Source organism: Lepidochelys kempii, chromosome 1 (genome assembly GCF_965140285.1).
Source record: "Lepidochelys kempii isolate rLepKem1 chromosome 1, rLepKem1.hap1, whole genome shotgun sequence".
Classification (NCBI taxonomy): Eukaryota; Metazoa; Chordata; order Testudines; family Cheloniidae; genus Lepidochelys; species Lepidochelys kempii.
In genome coordinates this window covers 323,161,174-323,186,053 of record NC_136380.1, presented here as the reverse complement: position 1 = coordinate 323,186,053, position 24,880 = coordinate 323,161,174, and the positions used below count along the sequence as shown (strand labels likewise).

At 42.8% G+C, this 24,880-nt stretch overlaps 1 protein-coding gene across 1 annotated transcript in view; it reads right to left on the bottom strand.

Moving 5' to 3' along the window:
- Positions 1-3,300: 3,300 nt before the first annotated feature.
- The window catches only part of LOC140905309 (dol-P-Glc:Glc(2)Man(9)GlcNAc(2)-PP-Dol alpha-1,2-glucosyltransferase), an 82,762-nt gene continuing 61,182 nt past the window's right edge, over positions 3,301-24,880 (bottom strand). Inside the window, exon 3 of the mRNA XM_073328386.2 lies at positions 3,301-5,009. Within this exon, the coding sequence (XP_073184487.1) occupies positions 4,956-5,009 (54 nt within the window). The 3' untranslated portion in view covers positions 3,301-4,955. The remainder of the gene's footprint in view (positions 5,010-24,880) is intronic.

The following is a 24,880-nucleotide window of genomic DNA, read 5'->3' as shown; positions in this document are numbered from 1 at the left end:
GATCCCATATTAACTCTTCACAATCAGCTTTGTACTTAAAGATCTTGAAGAATGTTGTATCGCCTGCAAATTTTGTATCTTCTGCAAATGTTGCCACCTCACTGGTCATCCCCTTTTGCAGATCATTTATGATTATATTGAACAGCACTGTATCCAGTATACAGTGTTGGGGGACCCTGATATTTAACTCTCCACTGTGAAAACTGGCCATTTATTCCTACCCTTTGTTTCCTGTCTTTTAACCAGTTACTGGTCCATGAAAGAACCCTCCCTTTTATCCCATGACTGCTTATTTTACTTAAGAGCCTTTGGTGAGTGACTTTGACAAAAGCTTTCTGAAAGTCCAAGTACACTACATCAACTGGATTACCCTTGTTCACATGTTTGCTGACACCCTCAAATAAATCTAATAGATGGGAAATCATGTCTCACCTTTTACAAAAGCTGTGTTGACTCTTCCCCAACGTATCGTGCTTATCTGTGTGTCTTAGAATTCTGTCTTTATTATAATTTCAACCAGTTTACCTGGGACTGAAATTAGGTTTACCAGCCTGTAATTGCCAGGGTTGCCTCTTGGATCCTTTTGTAATAATCAGTGTTACATTAGCTATCCTCCAGTCATCTGGCAAAGAGGCTGACTTAAGCAAGAGGTTCTACACCATAGTTAGTAGTTCTGCAATTTCATACCTGAGTTTCTTCAGATGAATATCATCACAATACCACCTGGTCCTGGTGATTTATTACTGTTTAATTTATCAATTTGTTCCAAAAACTCCTCTACTGACAACTCAATTCGGGACAGTTCCCCAGATTTATCATCTAAAAGGAATGGCTTGGGTGTGGGAATCTCCCCCATACCCTCTGAAGTGAAGAGTGATGCAAATAATTCATTTAACTTCTCTGCAATGGCCTTGTCTTCCTTGAGTGCTCTTCGGTCACCCACACACATATGGCAAGCTTCCTGCTTCTGAAGTACTTAGAATTTGAAGAGCAACTAGTTAAGGACACAAAAATCAAACAGAAAAAAAAGTTCTTGGCCTGCTTTATTGTAATTTTACACTTGTCAGAATTTATGTTTCTTTCTATTTTCTTCACTAGGATTTGACTTCCAATATGTAAAGGATCCTTCTCCCCTCACCAACTGCCTCTTTTATTCTGCTGTTTAGCCATGGTGTCATTTTTTTTGTTTTTACTTTTATTGTTGTTTTCTTTTGGTTTTATTTGTTTATTTTTTTATTTGGGGTATAGATTTAGGGTAAGCCTCTATTTTGGTGTTTTTAAATAAACCCCAGGCAGTTTGCAGTCATTTTATCCTTGTGATGGTTGCTTTTAATTTCCAAGAAACAAAGGTGGAGGTGGTGAGATAATCTCTTTTATTGGACCAACCTCTGTTGTTGAAAGAGAAAAGCTTGAGCTAGGCAGAGGTCTTCTTCAGGTCTGGGAAAGGTGTCACCGCTAACTCCTTATGTGTTCCACACTGCATTTAACACATGCAAGAGATCATTCAAGATGAAGTGGGCAGCCAACACCTCTACAGTCATAAGACCAAGGAGGGTTAGTGGGTTACAGATTGCTGTAATCAGCCATAAATCCAGCATCTTTATTAAGACCAGGATTTGGGGTGTTTAGCAAAGTTATGAATTTAAGTTTCAAGACTTGTCTTGAAGGTGGTCTGCAGGTTCCCTTTGAGGATGAGGACTGAGAGGTCAGATATGGAGTGGTCACTTTGTGAAAAGTGTTTGCCCACAGGTGATATGGTGGTTTTGTCTTATTGTTTTTCTGTGTGAGTTCATTAGAGAGTGTAGAGGTTGTCTTGTGTCACTCACATAGTCAGTTATTGTGGCATTTAGTGCACTGGATGAGGTACACCACATATTGTGATAAGCATGTGTAGGACCCATGGATCTTGAAAGGTTTGTTGTAGGGGCTATTGATTATTATAGCAGTGGAGATACATCTGCAGGTTTTGCATCTGTTGTTCTGGCAGTTACTTTTGTTTCAGTTTGTTTTCATTTCTTCTGCCACTTCTACCAGGCCTATTGACCTTGACATTGGTTTGACACAGCTGTTACATGGAGTACAAGTTCATTTTCTAACCACTCAAGGACCACAATTCTTTTCCATCTCACTCACAGCCATATTTAATTTAATATTTAGAGTTTAATATTTAGATTAGATAAGATAGTTCAGCAATACGTATGGTTTATCTACAAAGTTCTAGAATGTATGCGTCAATGCCAACTTCACCGCATTTCTTATCCCCCTCTCATTTTTTCCAAACAGAACCATGTGCTTTTAGTCTCAATGACTAATTTTTAGTTTTAGAGATACCACAAATGTAAACTCTCCATGAGAGAGCAGACTATTAAATGATGGAGAACTACTGAATGTAGAATATGAGTACCAGAAGAGGCTAATGAAAATGTCTTGTTTTTCAAACCCATCAACCTAATTTTCCCAGAGGAAGTTGCTATCTGTGAAATGATGAAGTACAAAGAGTTCAGAGATACAGATTACAGGTGCTATGTATCACCCAAATATTTGATCACATCATTACTGTTTATTTTTTGTACTGAGGTATGATTGAAGATTCTCAGTACAGGGCTTTTAGTCTCAATGACTAAAACTTACTGTGATTGAAATAAGAGTGTTTGTCAAACTGCAATTAAATTAATAAGCTGCAATGTATTTAAAGGAGCAACAGACTTAACTTCTGTGAGTGTTCCAAGAGAGGGCTGGACAGTGTAGGGACATGGCTCTGGGGAAACACAGGAGTTGGGGTTCATTGTTTGTTACCTCCAAAGGAAGGTTTGGCCTGGCACAGTGCTGAAGAGTTTGCTGGCCAGGCAAACAAACAATCTGGTGTGTCAGGGAATTGTCACACATCTTAGCAGTAGCAAAACTCTCACTTTTTGAGGCTGAGAGGGCTACCACAGTAACTCCCAATTCTGGGAACCTCAACAGATTGTCATAGTGACAGATGATTTTGGGGAAATTTGGGACTGGGAGGGTTAGGTGTCACTCTGCAAACAGTAACTGGGCAGTGGAAGCCAGTGTGTCATCTGCATGCTTATATGCTAGCTGTTGGTGTCAGAGCTGTGAGCCACAGTAGCATAGCATTTAAGGAACACAGTTGCAGGGAAGGCAGCAACACAACCTTGTACTGGTCTGCATTGAACACCAAAGCCTCACATCAACCAGTAACTGTGGAGACTGAAAGGGAGGAAGAAAGAGACAGAAAGGAAGAGAAGAAAAGAAAAGAAATACAAGGAACAAAGGAGGCTGTCAAAAACTTGCCATTTATGCATACTCAATTGTGTTTCATTGCTGTATGGTGCTTAGATATTATGGAGACAGGAGCCTTAGAAATGCATGTATATTTAGATACATTTTTTTTAGAGTTGCTGGTAACAATATAAACTGCAAAAGCTTCACCTTATACATACATTTTATGCACTTTTTTGGATTTCCATAAAATGTATCTATCCAATTACGCTAGAACAGGTCAATTAATTCAAAATAAACCAATTAGATATTAATTCGTCTCACCTGTTGTGATAACTGGGCTTACACATTTACCCTAATTGAGCTCAGTTGTAAAAAGTGAGTGAAGATTTATAAAAGTCACAAAAATATGTAACAACAAATGTTGATGGGAAAAAAGGGAAAAGGAAGAGAGACTGAATTAGTCCAAATAAAAGGCATACTGATATAATTCAAGGACTGTGTTAAGATAATGCCTACTAAACAAGAAAAGCATGGGACCAGAAATCAATCTACTAAAATTGGTGTGTTGGAAATTAGACCTAATGGTTGAACAAAATAATGAGGGGATGACTATTCCACTTATCATCCCCTTTTCAAGTTCTTAAAAGACAACTTTTGGAGCAAAATTAGTAGAAGAAGATGATGGCTGCCAACAACTGCTGCAGTGAGATTTACCATCATGGTTGCCACCCCCACGGTCTTCTGGGTCCTTGGGATCCACCATAACACTATGAGCATTTGTCATTCTGCTCCTAAGAGATTTCCTTACTAGACGGGGCCAGAGAGAGAAACCAGATGACATCATGACCTCCACTATCTCTGGCTAGCTCCCGAACACCAGATGGGATGTGAGACTTTGTTATTAAACAGAAGAAAAAAGAAAAGGGATAGAAAAGAGAAGAAATAGGGTGGGGAAGGAAAAGAACACATAGGGTGTGGGGACAATGACAGTCTGGCTTACCTAGCCAAGACTGTATTTTGCAACACTGCTCAAAGCCTGTGGCTAGAAAAGCAATGTCCTAAACAGCCCAATGCTTGTACAAATTGCCAGGTCTTAGAGTGGTGGTTTCAGGGAGACGAGGAATAAGCAGTCAGAACAGGAGTCAGGTCCAGTGGTCAGAGTCTGAATGCCAGAGCCCAAGGTCAAGAAGAGTCAAAGCATAGGGTCGGAGCTGAAAGTCAGAACCAAAGTCAGAGTTCAAATGCCAGAGCCAAGTGTCAAAGCAGACTCAGAACCAGGGGCTGAGATCAGAAGCAGATTACTGGAAGTCAGGAAAAGCAGGATCAGGCTGGTTCCAAGGCAGGAGCAAGGCTGCAACATGATTGGAATAAGGCTGGGCGCAGGGTAGAATCTAGGCTGGAGAAGGGGTTGGCACACAGATAATCCATGGACATGTGCATTAAGCAACTGCTGAGCCTCTGTAGCTGCTGGGTTGAAGAGCAAGCCACATGACTGCCTTGAAATATCAAGTGGTTCTGCTAGGGCACAGCTGTGTTCATTGACTGTCTGACGGCTGGGCAGGAGCACCTGCCGACACTCATTCCTGATAGGTGGATAAGACGAGGGTTCTGGTGTTTCTCCAGGTATGAGGTTGCAAATGAAAGTTAACAGAAGCTGCTTTTTTTTCCTCTTTGATGTTCTTTTTTCTCAGCTCTTGTGTGTTTGTCTTGTCTTTTAGGAAATGGGATCAGATTTCAGCAGCAGCAGCTCCAGCCCATTTCAGTGACCGTCTTCTTTTTTTCTGCAAAAAGAACAATTATTACCATCTTAATACCATCTGACAGACTGTCAAATTGGGGGGGTCCTTTTAAAATGCCTTCCAGTTAGAGGGAAAGGAACCAAGGAATGTTGTTAAAATGAAAGATTTACATAATATTTTACATTGTAAATGCTTTAGCTGGCTTTCCTTCTTTTCTGTATCTTTAATAAAATGTTTAAAAGATTTGTAATGATGTGTTTTCCATGATAATAAGCAGGATTAGGTGCTGTATATCAAACTCTGAACCTCATTTAAAACATGTTTACTGTTGGATGTTTGACAGGTTCACATTAACACCTTTGACTTTGGGGGCCATTTATTCCATCAGACATTAATACAACACTCCCTCCTGCCCGTTAGGCTCATTAGGTCTGCCCCCTCTAAAATCCTTTGTATCCTACATAGGCGAGCTACCTTTTGGAAACATGGGGAAACAAAGAGGCCTTGAAAGTCAAGACACTCAGGCTCTATCATAGCAAGGGGGAAAGTGAGTTCCAGAGTTGTGAGCCTGTTACAGAACCTTCCATTGAGCCAGGGAACCAGCAACCTCAGCCAATCCCAATTGTAGCTTGTAGGGAGATTACATTCCGATTTCATTTATCATTTAGACAAAATCAATTTGAAGTCTGTGTATGTACCATTTGACATGGGGATGGGGCTATGGGGTAGTGGTTTAAAAGTGGTTCCATTTACCATTGAAATTCAAGGTGCAAGATCAGTAATAAAATCTTTCTTTAGTGAACTTAAATGGCTATTTTGGATTTTTTTTTTTTTTTTTTTTTTGCTGAATCCATCAAACTGTACCAGTCAGTTATTTTTCAATTTGGTTATATTCAGTTTGCAACCCTAACTGAAGTGCATTTGGTGATTTCAGCCTTGGTTTTGGATGGCATCCCAGAATCTAGCAATTAGGCACTATGGTCAGGCAGCATGTTGACTGAATGTCCTATTATCACTGCAGAGAGAAAAGGTTGGGGAGGTAATATCTTTCATTGGACCAACTTCTGCTGGTGAAAGAGACATGCTTTCAAGCTTCACAGAGCTCTTCTTCAAGTCTGGGAAAGATACTCTGTATTTAGCCACAGCTAAATACGAGGTGGAACAGTTACGTAGTCAACACATATTTCGAGGGACTATTCCAGGTGAAGTGGCCTGTGGTCATAGAACAAAAAGTGGGGTTAGTGGGTTACAGATTGCTGTAATAAGCCATAAAACCAGGATTTTTAGTGTAACCCCTTGGGGTTTAGAGAGCATAGCCCCTTTAAATCTTTTTCCTATTGGGGAGGGGGAGCAGTGAGAGAAAAGAGGGAAACTTGGGGGTGTGGCTCTGGAGCCCCGGAAGAGAAGGGCTGCAGCAGGGAGGCCCTGGACAAAGTGAAGGAGAGAGAACCTGCCTGAAGCCTGGGAAGGACAGGGCGGCTGATCGGGGACACCCTAGGACAGGAGCCAGGAGGAGCACTGTGCTAGGGAGGAATGGCCCAAGAAGGACAGGCCGGAGCTGGACCCAGTATCACTGCTGCCCAGAGCTGCATGGGGCTGTGAGTACTGGGGCTTGTGACTCTGCATTGGGATCAGGAGGGAGGCTGCTAGTTAGTTAAGTGGGGAGGTTGTCGCTCTGTGTGGCTTTGCAGAGAGCGGCAGAAGAGGGCACCGGAGGGGTTTGTTGAGGAAAGTTCACTGGCGCCGAAGACAACCAGGAGCACCCAAGACTCAGCACTGGACTCCTGAACTCTGTGTGCAGACACATTGCTCAGTGTCTGCCCTTTCAGACTGTGCTACCACTGGGCCTGTGGGGCCTTGGTTTGGATGCAGCCCTATTCTACTGCTCCCCCTACATTTCCCCTTGTTGTTTTTTTCCTTTCATCCATCTGCAAATAAATATCTCCCTTTGTTATATCCATTGTACTTTTCCTGTGGGTGGGTGTGTTTCACTTTGGGGGGTTTAGAACAGGTGCTCCTGGGGTGGAAGGAATTTTTCCTGCTGCATTCCTGCATGCTTCATCTCTTGGCCAGCGCTGCCTGCAGAGCAGACTCCATCTTGGTCACGAGGGCGCTAAAGTTACATTAGTGTCTAGCAAAGTTATGAATTTAAGCTCCCTCGCTTGTCTTTTGAAAGTGTTGTGGAGGGTTCCTTTGATGACGAGCACTGAGAGATCAGATATAGAGTGATCGCTTTGTGAAAAGTGTTCACCCACAAGTGATGTGGTGTTTTTGTCTTTCATCATTTTCCTGTGTGAGTTCATTCGAGAGCGTAGTGATTGTCTGGTTTCACCCATAGTTGCTATTGGGGCACCTCATTACTCCAGTGTGGGATTCCCTTGTTTAGCATCCCAGGATCTCATTAGCTCTTTTGGCCATAGTGTCACACGGGGAGCTCATGGTCAGCTGTTTGTACACTACAACTCCAAATTCTTTTTCAGAGTCACCGCTTTCCAAGATAGCATCCCTCATTGTGTAAGTGTGGCCTACTTTCTTTGTTTCTAGATATGTACATTTACATTTAGCCATATTAAAATTCATACTGTTTGCTTGTGCCCAGTTTACCAAACAAGCCAGATAGCTCTGAATCAGTGACCTGTCCTCTTCATTATTTACCATGCCCCCAATTTTTATGTCATCTGCAAACTTTCTCAGTGATGATTTTGTGTTATTCCAGGTCATTGATAAAAATGTTAAATCGCGTAGGACCAAGAACCAATCCCTGCTTGACCCCACTGGAAACAAAACCATTTGATGACGATTTCCTGTTTACAATTACATTTTTAGACCTATCAGTTAGCCAGTTTTAAATCCATTTAATGTGTGCCATGTTAATTGTATATTGGTCTAGTTCTTTTGTCAAAATTTTGCATGGTACCAAGTCAAATGCCCTACAGAAGTCTAAATATATTATGTCAGAACTATTACCTTTATCAACCATATTAGTAATCTCACAAAAAATTGTTAGTTTGACAAGTTCTATTTTTAATAAACCCACGATGATTTGCATTAATACATTACCCTTCTTTAATATTTTATTAATCGAGTCCCATATAAACCACTCCATTATCTTGCAAGGGACTGATGTCAGGCTGACAGGCCTATAATTACCCAGGTCATCCTGTTTACTCTTTTTAAATATTGGCACATTAGCTTTCTTCCAGTCCTCTGGAACTTCCCCAGTGTGCCAAGACATATTGAAAATCAACATTAATGGTCCAGTGAGCTCCCTGGCCAGCATTTTTAAAACCCTTGGAAGCAAATTATCTGGACTTGCTGATTTTAAAATGCTTCACATTAGTAGCTGGTATTCAACATCCTTCAGAGATACTAGTGGAATGGAAAGTGTTATCATCACCATATGATAAGACTAGATCATCTGTTTTTTCCCCAGACACAGAACAGAAATATTTATTGACCACTTCTGCTTTTTCTGATTTATTATTGATAATTCTACCATTTCCATCTCATCATGTACCAATACCATAGTCAGGATTTTTTGTTTCTAATATATTTTAAAATCTCCTTATTATCCTTAACTTTACTGGCCATAGATTTCTTATTCTGTCCATTTGCTTTCCTTTTTTATTTTCTACAATTCCTATCTTCTGATTTACATTAATTACTATCAACATCCTCTTTCTTCCATTTGTTTTATAATACAATATAATTAATAATATATCTGCCTTCACTTCCCCTCTAAACTAGCTCATATTTTTAACCAGCATGGACTTCTTCCTCAGATGTGGGATTGTGGCTTTGTGAAATTGGCCATGTTAAAGCACCAAGTATATATATTACTGTTCTCAACTTTATTCTGCTTGTATATTATAAATGTAATCAAGTCATGATCACTTGTACTTAAACTCCCATTAATTTTTAGTTCTGTGATCTATTTCTCTTTATCTGTTAGGATATGGTCTAGTACAGAATTCCCCCATGTTGGCTGCAACACTTTTTGAGTTACGACATTGTCATCTATAATGTTTAGACGTTCCAAGGATGTTTTAGTGCTGGTAGCATGAGCTCTACAACGTGTGTCATTCAAACTGAAGCCCCCATGACCCTGCAGCTTTTCCCCCTACACATTAGAGATAGGTGCATAAGGAGGCAGTCATCCTGTTCTCTAGTGTGAACTGGTGATCTAGAGCAGACTTTATTTTAATTTGTGTCAGTCAAATTTAATCTGTGCCAGTCACCGAAGACCTATTTAGCTTAACTAAATTCCTATCGCTCAAAATCGGAGGCCATTCAAAATGCTACTTCTCTGAACAAGGATTAATGGAACATTCCATTGGTTAGATGACAGCTTTTGGCTTCAGTGAGATCAACTAATTAACTCTTTTCTTCTATTATCACTTCCTTTTTGGGGTAAATATTTCTATTTTTATCTTTTTCTTCACTCATATCTTCTTAACCATTTCCAGTTTTCACATATAATGGTATTAATACTTAGCATTTATATGCCATATTCCATCTTCACAAATATTTGATATTTACTCCATTAAGCTAACTAAACTAAGGAACTATTTATTGACATCTAGCTAAAAGGACGATGGCCAGTTGCCTATGATAGTGCTATAATATGAATATGTGCCATAGAGGGTTGCACATAACATTGTTCTCCCTTCCAGACCCACAGTGGAAATTTCAATTCTTTCTGAACAGCTGCTGGTTCTAAGCCCGAGAAATTGAGCCCACTCATTGCTTGACCTTACATTTTGTTACATTTCTAAGCTATTCTTTCCTTCAGCTTTTGTGTATGTGCATATTTTAAAAGCTCTAGCTGATTTTAAGGAGTACTTAAGGGAAGGGTAATTTTGTGTGAAACTCCTAAGAGCTTTAGAAAAAGTGAATTATGTGGGTACATTTGACTGCGAACACCTGCCAGTTATTGAGATTAAGCAGGTACAGCTGGTACGAAGTATGTGTAGAAACTGTGGGAGGGGAAGAGGTGCTGACTGATTAGATGTCTTTGCACATTGCATTTCATTCTTATTTTGGGCTAGGCTTCTCTAGCTCGCTCGCTCTCTCTCTCTCTCTCTCTCTCTTTAATTTTTACAGACCTAGTTAGCTGAAGAATTATATCTAAAATGGAGGGGAGAGGGGTCTCATTTGTGAACAGATCAAGAAATGATGTTCAGGGAACATGTGCCTAGTGTATGAGTGTGCTAATCATTTTGAGAGTAATACTGCCATGCTATGAAAAGTTTAAGAAAAAAATCAATATTTTTTCTTTGTATATTGTATAAAGGAGACATTCAAAACACAGCAGGAGTTTATATTGTAGAACACAGGAAGCTGAGTTTCTGTGGGCAGAACAGATAAAGAAAGGTAAAGTCACCTATAGTAGAAGGGTCAGACAAATGATAATTACATTGTTTAGTAAGTGGCAATGTTGGGTTTGGAGATGGACAAGACATAGAGAGAAATCTGGACTCTGCCCCAAGGAACTTACAATCTACATAGACAGACTAGTAAACACATAAACACACTGGGACATCCAGCCAGCGGTGCTTTCTTAGGCTTGGTCTACACTACAAAGTTAATGCAAGGCAGCTTAGGTCGACCTAGTTGTGCAAGTGTCTACACTTAAATTGGTCTCCCACAGCTGTAAGCGCCCCATTATGCCAACATAGTAACACCAGCTCCCCAAGTGGCGTAGAGCCATGGTCAATGTACGTAGGTCAACACAGTGCATGTGTAGATCCTAACTGTCCTCCAACAGCTGCCCCACAATGACCGCTCTGGTCACCATTGTGAACTCCACTACCCACGGGTCACAGATACCAGAAGTCCCCGCTCCCCTTTAAAGTCCTGCAAATTTTTGAAATTCCTTTTCCTCATTGCCTGGTTTGGCGATCACACCTAGCAGCTCTCCATTGTTGACTGCAACTGCCCAGACGACCATGCTGGCTACATACTCCAGATGTGCTGCTGCCTGGAGTAGACAGGAGATATTAGATTGACTGGGCCTGTGGGGAGAACAGGCTGTACAGGCACAGCTCTGAACCAGTCATAGAAACATTGACATCTACAAGCAGATTGCTCAGGGGATTCAGGAGAAGGGCTATGACAGGGACCAACAGCAGCACCATGTGAAAGCCAAGGAGCTGCAGCAGGCATACCAGAACCAGGGAGGCCAACAATCGATCCCGTGCCAAGCTGCAGACTTGCTGCTTTACGAAGAGCTGAATGCCACGCTCAGCTGAACCCCCTCCTCCCCTCTCCCCGATCCTGCCACAGCACAGTGGATACCTCCGAGAAGCCTGAGTCACAAACCCCTGCTGTGAACAGCAGGGAGGAAGAGGTGGTGGACATGGAAAAGGAGGAGGAGAAGGGGGGACAGACTCTACAACAACATATATTATTCTGGCTCATTGTGAAAATGGTCTTTTAAAGCCTACCTGAGCCATATAGGTCCACGCTGAGCTCTTCTAATAGCCCTGGTATCTGGCTATTCAAATTCAGCAGACAGCTGCTCCACCTCTGCCTTCCACCCTGGCAGAAACTTTTCCCCCTTTGCTTCACAGATATCATGCAGGACACAGCAGGCAGCTATAACCATTGAGATATTTTTCTCACTGAGGTCCAATCTTGTGAGCAGACAATGCCAGCAACCCTTCAAATGACTAAAGGCACATTCACCCATCATTCTGCACCTGCTAAGCTGGTAGTTAAATAGTTCATTGGTGCCCCCGCCCCCTATCTGACCCCCCCGCTTCTCGCCCCCCGACAGCCCCCCCGGACCTCCCCCCAACCACCACCCCCTGCTCTCGGTCCCCTGACTGCCCCCAGACTCCCCGCCCCTAACTGCTCCCCACCGCCCCATCCAAAACCCCTCCTTCCTGACTGCCCCCCCCAGGACTCCTGCCCCATCCAACAACCCCTTCTCCCTGACCACCCCCGGACCCCTCACCCCTAACTGCCCCCTGCCCCTAACTGCCCCCACCACCCCATTCAACCCCCCCTCTCCTTCCTGACTGCCCACCCAGGACCGCTGCCCCATCCAACACCCCCCGCGCCCTGTCCCCTGACCGCCCCCCCCATCCTGACTGCCCCCCTGGGGCCCCTGCCGCCATTCAACCCCCGTTCCACGCCCTCTGACCGCCCTTTAATTCTTCACTTGCAGAACAGTTAATATAGAGACTAAGGGTATGTCTATGCTACCATCATGAAATCTGATTGCAGCTTATGTAGACATACATGAGCTAGTTTTAATCTAGCTAGTTCAGGTACTGGAGCAGTGCAGCCACAGCAGCATGGACATTAGTATGAGCTAGCCCCAAAAGTAATTACCCAGAGTTGTACATCCCAGACTGAAGCCTGTGCTGTTGCGGCTTCACTGCAAGTGGTTCCTGAGCTAGCTAGATAAAATTAGCTTGGGTATGTCTACATGGGCTGCAATCCTACCCCATGACTGCAATGTAGATGTACTCTAATTTACTGTAGCAAACGAGAAAAGTATTCAGAGAGAAAAAAGTGGAGTGAAACTTATAACTTAGTCAGAATGGATGTGACTCAAATGAGCCATGTGTCTCATTCCATCCTAAAATTTGATATACAACCCCCTGAGCAAAGTGACATCTCAATTTGAAGATGATTTATTGATTCCAGTAACTCCTGTCTATTTCCTCCCAGATGAAAGCCTCCCACAAAGACGTGATTCTTTGCTTATTCCAGCAGTTTACATCTGAAATTCCAGTGACATTCATGATTTTAGTCATCCCATTTCTTTCCACTGTTCATTTCCTTAAGCCAAAGCAAGTTGATAGTCTGTTAATGGGTCATGCTGGGCTTCTGAATGAAACCTTTGGTGCCTCTTCTAATGCAAATGCATTTCCATGTTAAATTAATATACTTTCTGTGTGAGATTCAAGTTGCTCTTTTAGAAATGTGTTAGTTTGTCTTAAGATACTGTGCCATCTGGCTCGGTAATATGTCACTGTCAGCCTTCTGTCTTTTTAGCTTCATTCTGTTAAACAGTTCTTCAGTGAAGAGGGCTTTGCTTGGGTTGTATATTTATTCATACAGGTTAATAAGATGCTACACAGGTTCAAACAAACTTAGCATAGTGATAGCTTTTTTGCAGGATGTAAATGTGCATTTAATGACAGTAACTCATTCCTGTAAATTTGAAGTGTCATTGTGTTGGAGCTCTTAAGTCTAAAAATGTTGGCAAAGAGCAGCCAAGTATTGTGACTAATTCAGCATCTGTGCAATGGAAAAATATTTATGCTCGTGCTGCCAAAAAGGAGATCATGGCAACTTATTGAACTGAAAAGGCAATAGACCACACATTTATTTGATCTGTAAAACTCTGGCTCAATATTTGACACAATTTATTGTCTCCTAGTGCCAGTGCATGGGGCCAGTTTCTCTGACACACTGCAGCTGCTTTGTGTCTCATTGTCAGTGTTAACTGGCCCTACAGCCAGCCACAGTAGGATTAGTCCAGGATAAGGGTGATCCTCCAGTGACATCACTCCCCCTTTTGGCAGTTGGTGTAGCTGGGAAACGGGAGCATGGCCAGAGGAAATGAGGGAGGAGGGATCAAGGCTGGGATGCCCCTGTGACACACAGACTCCCATCTGCAGTTTTGGCTCCTCAGGTTCCTCCTTTGCTGTACTGATGTAAGTTAAACCAGCCCTAGACCTCTGCTATCACAGCACAAGGGGAGTAGCCCAGCACAGAGCTGCAGCATGTCAGGGGAGTACCTTTGTATACATATACTGACCTGTACTCAGTGCACATCATCTGGACCCCAAGATGTGACCCAGGGGCCAGCTGGCAGTTGGATGGGAGAATTGGTATCATAGAATCATAGAATATCAGGGTTCGAAGGGACCTCAGGAGGTCATCTAGTCCAACCCCCTGCTCAAAGCAGGACCAATCCCCAATTAAATCATGCCAGCCAGGGCTTTGTCAAGCCTGACCTTAAAAACTTCTAAGGAAGGAGATTCTACCACCTCCCTAAGTAACGCATTCCAGTGTTTCATCACCCTCCTAGTGAAAAAGTTTTTCCTAATATCCAACCTAAACCTCCCCCACTGCAACTTGAGACCATTACTCCTTGTCCTGTCCTCTTCTACCACTGAGAATAGTCTAGAACCATCCTCTCTGGAACCACCTCTCAGGTAGTTGAAAGCAGCTATCAAATCCCCCCTCATTCTTCTCTTCTGCAGACTAAACAATCCCAGTTCCCTCAGCCTCTCCTCATAAGTCATATGTTCCAGACCCCTAATCATTTTTGTTGCCCTTCGCTAGACTCTCTCCAATTTATCCACATCCTTCTTGTAGTGTGGGGCCCAAAACTGGACACAGTACTCCAGATGAGGCCTCACCAATGTCGAATAGAGGGGGATGATCATGTTCCCCGATCTGCTCGCTATGCCCCTACTTATACATCCCAAAATGCCATTGGCCTTCTGGCAACAAGGGCACACTGCTGACTCATATCCAGCTTCTCGTCCACTGTCACCCCTAGGTCCTTTTCCGCAGAACTGCTGCCTAGCCACTCGGTCCCTAGTCTGTAGCGGTGCATTGGATTCTTCCGTCCTAAGTGCAGGACCCTGCACTTATCCTTATTGAACCTCATCAGATTTCTTTTGGCCCAATCCTTCAATTTGTCTAGGTCCCTCTATATCCTATCCCTGCCCTCCAGCGTATCTACCACTCCTCCTAGTTTAGTATCATCCGCAAATTTGCTGAGAGTGCAATCCACACCATCCTCCAGATCATTTATGAAGATATTGAACAAAACCGGCCCCAGGACTGACCCCTGGGGCACTCCACTTGACACCGGCTGCCAACTAGACATGGAGCCATTGATCACTACCAGTTGAGCCTGACAATCTAGCCAACTTTCTACCCACCTTATAGTGCATTCATCCAGCCCATACTTCTTTAACTTGCTGACAAGAATACTGTGGGAGACCGTGTCAAAAGCTTTACTAAAGTCAAGAAACAATACATCCACTGCTTTCCCTTCATCCACAGAACCAGTAATCTCATCATAGAAGGCGATTAGATTAGTCAGGCATGACCTTCCCTTGGTGAATCCATGCTGACTGTTCCTGATCACTTTCCTCTCATGTAAGTGCTTCAGGATTGATTCTTTGAGGACCTGCTCCATGATTTTTCCGGGGACTGAGGTGAGGCTGACTGGCCTGTAGTTCCCAGGATCCTCCTTCTTCCCTTTTTTAAAGATTGACACCACATTAGCCTTTTTCCAGTCATCTGGGACTTCCCCCGTTCGCCACGAGTTTTCAAAGATAATGGCCAATGGCTCTGCAATCACAGCCGCCAATTCCTTTAGCACTCTCGGATGCAACTCGTCCGGCCCCATGGACTTGTGCACGTCCAGCTTATCTAAATAGTCCTTAACCACCTCTTTCTCTTTCATGGGCACAGAAGACAAAACAGACAGTTCCTCCTTGCCCAAACCTGCTGTGGTCCAATGGGGCTAGTGAGATCACTATCCCTGACTGGCTGTGTCAGGGGCTACCAATTAACCTGGAAGGAATGGCCAGTTTTAAAACATTGTCCGTTCTTCCCAAGTAACACAAGCATCCAGCCTGCTTGGCTAGTTCTTCCAGTTCATCCAATTGTCCAGTCTGTCTGTGGCAATATCAGTCCAGCAATCTGGGCAAAGTGAGCCTCCTGGAGGAATAGCAGAGGACAGCCTTATCAATACATAATTATCAAAAAATGCTTCTGTTTTCCTGGCCTAATTAATGTGGAAGATACTGTGTGCTGGAAATTCACTCTGTGCAAGTCTATTGTGGTGGACGAGCCCATCCTTCAGAGGTAACACACACATACTTGGACAAGTAATTATCCTGCAAACTGCAGTGTGGTGTATTGCCAAGTCCTGTTACAAGCCAAGGCTCTGGAGTCATCCATTTCAGTGTAGCGTCACACCAAAGTGAGATCAGAGTATATTTGACTTCCTGCCATTTCTGTTTTTGTATACTGTTAAAAAGTTGACAGTGGTGGAAACTTATTTTTATAGCTCAGAACTAAATTTTTAACTAGCAGATGCTTCCGCAGGAGAAGATTATTTATTTCCTAGGACTTTAACCATGACTCCTAAATCAGTGGTTTTCAACCTGTGGACCATGGACCTCAGAGGGTCAGCAGGCTATGTCTCAGCAGTCTGCAAAAGGTTGTCATTACCAAAGAACCATGGTTTTCAACCAGTGGTCTACAGACCCCTGGAGGTCCACAGACTCTGTCTCAGATTTCCACCTCCATTCAAAATTTTTAGGGCTCTGCAAATGAAAAAAGGTTGAAAACCACTTTCCTAGATCAATCACTGTGACCGGAGTCCCCGGGGAGCCAACTGAGGTCACTCAATTAGGGTGAACTACAAAGAATGGGGCAGACAATCCCCAAAGATGGTGAATATTCCAATACTTAGATTTACCAAGCCAGCTCAAAACAGTTTCTATATAATACCTCACTGGTTATCCAGAAGTCAACAACACAGTTCCTTTGAAGTAACCCTGCCTTAGGCCTCCATCCAGACACCCAAGCCAAATATGATGAGGATTACTGAAAATCTTATTCATCATATAAAAGAGTTTTACCAGTCCCAAAGGATCAGACACATTACCTCCCAGGTTAATGAATATTCCAGATCTTACCCAAATACTCGCTTATAGCCAATTCTTATTAACTAAATTAAAATTTATTAAAAAAGAAAAGAGAGAGAGAGTAGTGGTTAAAATATCAGTGTACATACAGACATGAGTACAATTCTTGAGATTCAGACTCATAGCAGAGATGGTGAGTTTTGTAGTTGCAGCTTAGGACTGGGATCTCAGCCCTATGACTTAAGCTTCTCCTGCATGAAGCATTATGCAGAACAGAGATAAAAAGGATTGGGGCTCAAGCCTTTTTCATACAGTTTCATACAGTTTCGCCTTCTTTGACGGGTTGGAGTCCTTCAGCAAACAATAGGCAATTATGGAGACTTATTTCCAAAGAACCACCGGTAATTAGTTACACAAATTAACACAGGGCAATTTATCCATTAAGCAGTCTATCACAAACTTCAAAGAGACATATAGACAATGACATTATTGCACCCAAGATTCATCTAAATGTTAATATTCCCTTTTGATCTCTGAATTAATAGCTTTAGTGACAGACAGGAACCATCTGTTTACATGGTTAATCATTAAACAACATATAAGTAAACATATACAATTAGTGATCACCTTGAATTTCTAACAATATAGGTTTGCATTTCAAATTTCGAATCTAGCCTATCTACCATGGAATGGCCCTAATTAGCATTCGCATACTGTTTTAACATGTCTCTAATGGTTGACTTACGGTTATTTAGCCTACAAGCTGCTTAACCCTTTCTGGCCATGTGTCATACTTCGTATAAGATTTACTGCAGTTATATAACAGTGGTAGCAACAATGGTTTACATGTTTACATTTTAATCAGATAACATCACAATCACACTTTGAATTCATAATTAGAGTGTGATGTCAAGCTATCATAGTTCTCTGATATTCAGCAATAGATAGCTTTGTCAGGAGTGGCAGGCATTGGCTCAGGAGGTCTGGGCAGCTGGATTGACTGGCTAAACTAGAAGGTTGCCCAGATTTTTGATGGGGAGGGTATGATGGGCTAGGACTAATCTATTAAGTCTAGCCAAAATCTATTACTCTCACATGGCTTTGTTGGGGGCTGCAGCTGACTTGTTTAAAAAAAGTTGTACCGAGCCCAGATGTCTGTAATGGCTGTGGGAATAGCATGCTGGTCCCATTGAATTGGGGAAGCTATTATTTATGTCCCTTGTACCTATGAGACTAACTCTACACCCTTGTAAGTCTTATTGGCTTAATAGCTTAATCCATAGATTCCCCTTCTGCATAAAACACCACAAAGGGAATAAGTTGGCCCTAGAACAGGGGTGGCCAACCTGTGGCTCCGGAGCCACATGCAGCTCTTCAGAAGTTAATATGCGGCTCCTTGTATAGGCACCGACTCTGGGGCTGCAGCTACAGGTGCCAACTTTCCAATGTGCCAGGAGGTGCTCACTGCTCGACCCTGGCTGTGCCACAGGCCCTGCCCCACTCCCCCTTCCCTTCCCCTCCCCTGAGCCTGCCGTGCCCTCGCTCCTCCCCCTCCCACCCCTGAGCCTCCTGCACACCACGAAACCACTGATTGGGAGGTGCGGGGAGGTGGGAGGTGCTGATCAGTGGGGCTGCCGGTGGGTGGGAGGTGCTAGCAGGGTGTGGGGGGAGCTGAGGGGGGGTTGCTGACGTATTACTGTGGCTCTTTTGGCAATGTACATTGGTAAATTCTGGCTCCTTCTCAGGATCAGGTTGGCCCTCCCTGCCCTAGAACTACACATTTCTCTAAGAACAGTGGCTTAAAGCTATTTTCCTTCTATTTTTTAGGACAGGGTGGGATGATGTGTTAGTAGGAAATAGGACTAAAACACACATGATTCCATGTCAAAGCAAGCCTTCAATACCATGGATCCTGCTTGACTCTGTCCCCATAACCCTTTTCGCTGCTGCCATTGGCCAGCCATGTCACAGTTGCTCTTTGTGAGGGTTGACAGGGCTAGTCATTGCTGAGTCCAGAGTGCAGTTATGGCTACTTTAGGCAGGATTAAATTGCCACAGCTTTTGCTGTAGAAAATATTAAGTTTTACTAGAGGAAAGAAAAGGAATTCCATTTTTCTCACCCTGCCATTCTCTTGCCCATCCTCTCTTTCCTTTTGTGCCACACAGATCTTTTGCAGAGGGAACAAAGGTGGCTGCACGGAAAAGCAGACATTTCCACATAGTGATCTTTCTCCTCTGCATGATTCTACAGCAGCTTGTTCCTGCTGCTGCAAGCAGGGGCCTTTGTACACCTTGAGGTCTACGTATGCAGGGGCACTGTGTGATGGGGTGTCCACCCCACACAAGTCTGATTGGAGTTAAGGTGGCTGAGTAGGCCAATTAGCTGGGAAGAGGGAGGAGTCTTTGGGGCTGCTGGGAAAGGCTGCAAGAAGGCAGGCATCAGTCACTCCCTGGGAAGAGAGTTTTTGGAGTTGGTACACCCAGAGAGAGAAGGGTAACCAGAATGGTAGGAAGTAGGCCAGGGAAGGGACAGTGAGGGCAGAAAGAGAAAAATCCCAGAACTCCTAAATTGAGGGTCTCTGGACTGTAACCTGGAGAAGATGGTGGGGCCAGGTTCCCCTACCAGCCACCAAGGGCGTGGCATAAAACTGAGGCAGGGAATGGGAAGACTGCCTAGGACTGCTGATGGACTGTACCCCAGAAAGGGGAACGCTGAGTGACCTAACCAGAGGCCTAAGTCATGAAGGAGATGCTGAGGGCTGTGGAGATAGAGGAGCTGCAGACCAGAGTAAGAGCTAACCACCGACTGGGTGTAACCATGCCTTAATGGATGCCAGAACTGAGGATGCCAAATTCAGGATGAACTGCTGAGAAACAGGGCAAGCACAACCCAAAACTGGTGGTTATTCTTTTATAAGATATACCAAACCAGCGACAAAAGTAAAATCCTGTTTCACCACACTGGCTAACAAGAAAACATAAAGGCAGTTTCCTCAGGCATTCAAGTTTTTATATCACCACCAAAAACACTGGATTCAGAGATGAGTGGTTCTTTACAACCAGCCTCATCAAATAATAGGTTCTTCTGGTCCCAAGGGACCAGCCACACACCCAGGTCAATATATAATTTAGATCTGACCCAAAAATCACGCTGATACCAATCCTTTAGTATTTAAAATCTAAAGGTTTATTTATAAAAAGAAAGAAAGGTGAGAGTTAAAATTGGTTAAAGGTATCAATTACACACAGTAATGGCACAGTTCTTGGTTCAGGCTGTAGCAGCGATGGAATAAACTGCTGGCTTAAATCAAGTCTCTGGAGTACATCCACAGCTTGGATGGGTCATTCAGTCCTTTGTTCAGAGCTTCAGTTTGTAGCAAGGTTCCTCCAAAGGTAAGAAGTGGAATTGAAGACAAAATGGAGATGTTTCCAGGGCCTTTTATAGCTTTTGCCATGTGGAGGGCATTCCATTGTTCTTACTGTGGAAAATTACAGCAACAAGATGGAGTTTGGAGTCACATGGGCAAGTCCCATGTCCATGCATTTCGCCTAGTCACAGCAGGGAATTTCATTAAGTGTAGCTGGGCATCTCCCATGGTCCATTATCAGTTAAATGTTCTTTCAATAGGCTACTCAATTTGAATAGTCCCTCCAAGATGTGCTAGCTAATTACTTCATGGGTGTTACCGCAGGAGCAAACATTTGAAATCCAAGTATAGACCCAATACTTATAACTTCACATACAAAAATGATATATGCATACAGATAGCATAATTATAGCTATCAAATCATAACCTTTTCATAGACATCTCACTTGACAACTTTTGTACAAGATTTGCTGCAAATATATAACTGTGGTTGCAACAATGATCTATATGGTTATATTGTAATCAGATAATGTCACACAGGGACGTTAGCCCGTAGAGCTAATCCCCAGAGTGACCAACCAATGAGGAGGCACCAGCCCAGTGGTGAGTGGAGCACACTGTGTCACACTGTCTGATTGAACAGTGTAATTTTCAACTTGTTGGCTTGTGTCACATCCTTCCATTATTTAATTGTTGGTTTTTGTATGTAAACTTCATGAAATCAGAAGAATAAATTAGATCTTGCGTACAGCGTAATGGCTCATTATTCACATCACCCAAGAATCCTCTAGCACATATTTTAACAAGACAGCTTTTATTCCACTGTACTTGAAGAATTACTACAGAATTGGTTTGCTTTTCAAGACTCAAAAGAATACCGAAACGTAGTTTGGGCATTTATATTATGGTGCTGAGTTTCTGCACTTAGGTCCCAATTCTACAAAATGCCAAGCAGCTCAGTTTCTATCAAAATCCATGAGAATTGAGAGTGCTCAATGGGCGTTAAGAGCGTTAACAACTCATAGGAGGCACTCAGTATCTTGCAGAATCAACCACCTTGATTGCTTTTTTTCACCTTAATAGTACAATAGACACTTGTTTGCAGCAGCACCTTATCAGAGTAAACACCGCTTACAAGAAACATTTTCTTTGGGAACACTTTCCCTACCATGAATTGTCCACTCAGTAACAGCAACATTGCCACCTCATAAGAGCAACATTTGTGATGTCACATCCTCCACTTACTTAAATCATTTTTTGGTGTCAAAAACTGACAAAATGCCAAGAAGTCTCCCACTGAAAGAAAAAGTACAGATTATCCAAAACTGTCAAACTCCGGGGGCTACTCAAAACCAAGTTGCAGTCAAGTGGGAGTTGCACGGGTCAGTTGTATGCAGAATGTGGAAGCAGAAGGATAAGCTTTTGACTAAATACAAAGATGAACAGTCAAACAGCTGCTGTGAGTGGGTGCGTGAAGAAAAAGACCCTGATGTCGACCAGGCTCTCTTTATATGGTTAAAGGAGAAGAGGACACAAGGAGCACTGCTTGCTGGGTCCACTATGAAGGAAAAAGCCCTTCAGCTTGCTACTTCACTTGGATTGAATGATTTTAAGGCAAGTGATGGTTAGTTTACCAGATGGAAGAAACGCTTTAGTGTCACTTTCAAAAAAGAACATGGTGAAAAACAGTCAGCAGACAGAGCAGCTGCTGAGCAGTGACAGTGCAAAACATTTCCTCACATTCTGGAAAAGTTTTCCCCAGCTGACATCTACAATGCTGATGAAACAGGACTTTATCTGAAAGGGTTCTGTGACAGAGGGCATGTAGAAAAAAATGAAAATTTAGAAGGAGGGAAAGTTTCAAAGGACAGAGTGACTGTGCTCACCTTTGCCAACATGGATGGGTGTGACAAACACCTGCTGCTCATGACTGGGAAGTCAAAATGACCCTGATGCTTTCTGAAGGATTTCAGGAAACTTCCCCTCAGTTATGTCAGTTCAGCGAATGCCTGGGTCACAGGTGAGATTTTCATCGACTGGCTAAAAAATGGGATCATCAGCTTCGCTCGCAGAGCCATAAAATATGTCTCTTCCTGGATAACTGATCCGTACAACCCCAAAGCAGGCTGTCTTTGGTCAGAGGACACTCCCCATAACAGCAACAGCCGCTTAGGAGTAACATAGTAAAAGGGCACTGATATGTTGCTACTAACGAGCATCTATTGTATTTACTAGTGACCTGAAGGACTCTTAACTACATTCTGCAATTACTGCCTTAGCTGACTGCTCTAAATCAAGCAACTTAGGAGGAGTGGGCATGAGTACAGGCGTAGTAGAATCACCTGATGAACCAGGCTGAACCAAAGATTATTTTACTTCCGGCAAGACCTCTGACATTTGTTTGGTTTAGGCTGGGAAGTGGGCAAGAACAGAAAAAAATATTGTTAATGGCAGCACAAATGTACTTTACTGGAAGGAAAGAGCTCTCTGAAAGCTGTGCAAGTCGGCCAAGGTTTTGCATGCAAGTTTCTTCACACATACAAATGTCCTTTTCACTGGGAGTTCCACTACACATTTATCTAACAGTGTAAAACCCAATGTAAAAATAAAAATCATGCACAATCTGTGAGGAAATTTGTGCTTTTATAAAATTTTAATATATTTCAGAAAATTGGCCACTTTCACTGGGCGCTCTCTTTAATATTTAATGAAAAGCTTCCCACTGCATTGGCCAGATCGCAAATCTTTTTTTACTTGGAGGACAGTGTTTTAATCTAACTGTAGCATTTTAAGATGATACAAGTTATCAGCTGAATTTAGTATTCTTGGGTTGCTCAGAAACACTACTTAGCACCTCTACCATCTGACTACTTAGTAGAACTTTGTACAAAAGGTGGTTCATTGTGTTTTGAAACATGAATAATTTCTTAGTTGAAGATTCATGGGTGTGGGAAGTTATTTTAAGTAGTCACAACACGAAACTGAAGGAACAGCACAGGGATAATTAAATGTATTGTATGCTGCCATAATTGAGGCAAGTGTTGCTGTAACCATGTTGGACCCAGGATATTAGAGAGACAAGGTGGCTGAGGTAATCTCTTTTCACACATATTTCAAGGGACCATTCAAGTTGGGCCAGTTAACTAGCCACTTCACCTGGAATGGTCCTTTAAAATATGTCTTAACTACTTATGCTAAACAATCTGTTCCACCTTGTATTTAGCTGTGGCATTTAGCTGTGTAAGCTCAAAAGCTTGTCTCTCTCACCAACAGAAGTTGGTCCAATAAAAGATATTACCTCATGCACCTTGTCTTGCTGTTGAGGCAAGTCAGGTAATCACTCAGTTTGCAGTATAGACTGCACATAGGAGAACATAATTTCTCTCTGCTGGGTGCTGTAATGATCAGTATTTATTATTTAAAATCAGCATAAGCTTTATGGTACCACGCCATCCAAGGAGAAGCATAAAGTTAGTAGTAAGGGAGTTATGATATGAAGAACAACTGAAGGAAAGAGGGTAATGGCCACCCAGATATCTGGTAATGAATTGCAGCTGTCTTAACCAGTTAAAGTGTACCTCAATTCTTTAAAGTCATGAAATGTATATGAAAAGCTCATGACTCACTGGTTATTAATATCATCCTGTAATGTAGATGCAAGCAACTGATGCAAAGTTAAGAATATAAACTGAAATTATAATTCTTAAAATGTGTTTGAAAGTCAAGCAGGAGTTATACCACCTTAGACAAAGTAATGCAGTTCTTCCACCCCAGAGTTACTTCCAAACTACTTCGAAAGACAATGAGAATGTGTTTACATATGGAATAAACAGAACCACCAAGCTAACAAGGGGTGGAGGAAACCTCACACTACCACGGTAGGGGAGGAGATTGACGGTCACCTGTCTAATGTTCATTCAGTTGCACTGGAGAGGACAGGAACTAAATCATTTGCATTTTAGCAAACAAACCCAGTGTGGGAAGAAGCAGCAGGACACTTCCTTCAAGACAGACTATATCAGGGATTGGCAACCTTTGGCATGTGGCCCATCAGGGAAAGCCCCTGACCGGCCAGGACGGTTTGTTTACCTGCAGCATCCGCAGGTTCAGTCGATTGCAGCTCCCACTGGCTGCGGTTCGCCGTTCCAGGCCAATGGGGGCTGCGGGAAGCGGCGCGGCCGAGGGATGTGCTGGCCGCCACTTTCCGCAGCCCCTTGGCCTGGAACGGCGAACCGCAGCCAGTGGAAGCTGTGATCAACTGAACCCCTGTGGACGCAGGTAAGCAAACTGTCCCAGCCCACCAGCGGATTTCCCTGATGGGCCACATGCCAAAGGTTGCCAATCCCTGGACTATATGTTGCCTACCTTAGAGCAGGAAATTGACTTTTATCTGGAGTTGTCCTTCAGAAGAATCCATTTTAAAAGATTCAATGGACTGTAAAAGAGGGGGTATAGAATCCCAAATTATCTGTCTTTCACCTAAGAAGACAAAGGTACCAGGCCTTTGACTTTAGGGGATAGATCCTGATCCAGGAGCGCTGTCAGCCATCTTGATGGAAATGTGGTGAGGATTTTACCTTGAACAAAGTCTATCTTATTAAGTTTTAGTTACAAGAAAGAATTTATCTTTATTTCTCTAGTAACCATTTCCGACTTTAATCCTTATATTTGTACTCACTTAAAATCTATCTCTATGGAATGAAATCAACTTGTTTTATTTTTATTCTAAACCAACCCAGCACTGTGTTTGAACTGAACTGTTTGACAACTCCAGTTAAAGGAACAGACTGTTGGATATCGACTCTTTAAAGGAGCAATGAACTTTAATATTTCTCTGATTGTTCCAGGACAGGACTGGAAGTTTCAGAAAACATGTTTGAGGGGAAATTCAGGGTTACGAAGAGCATAG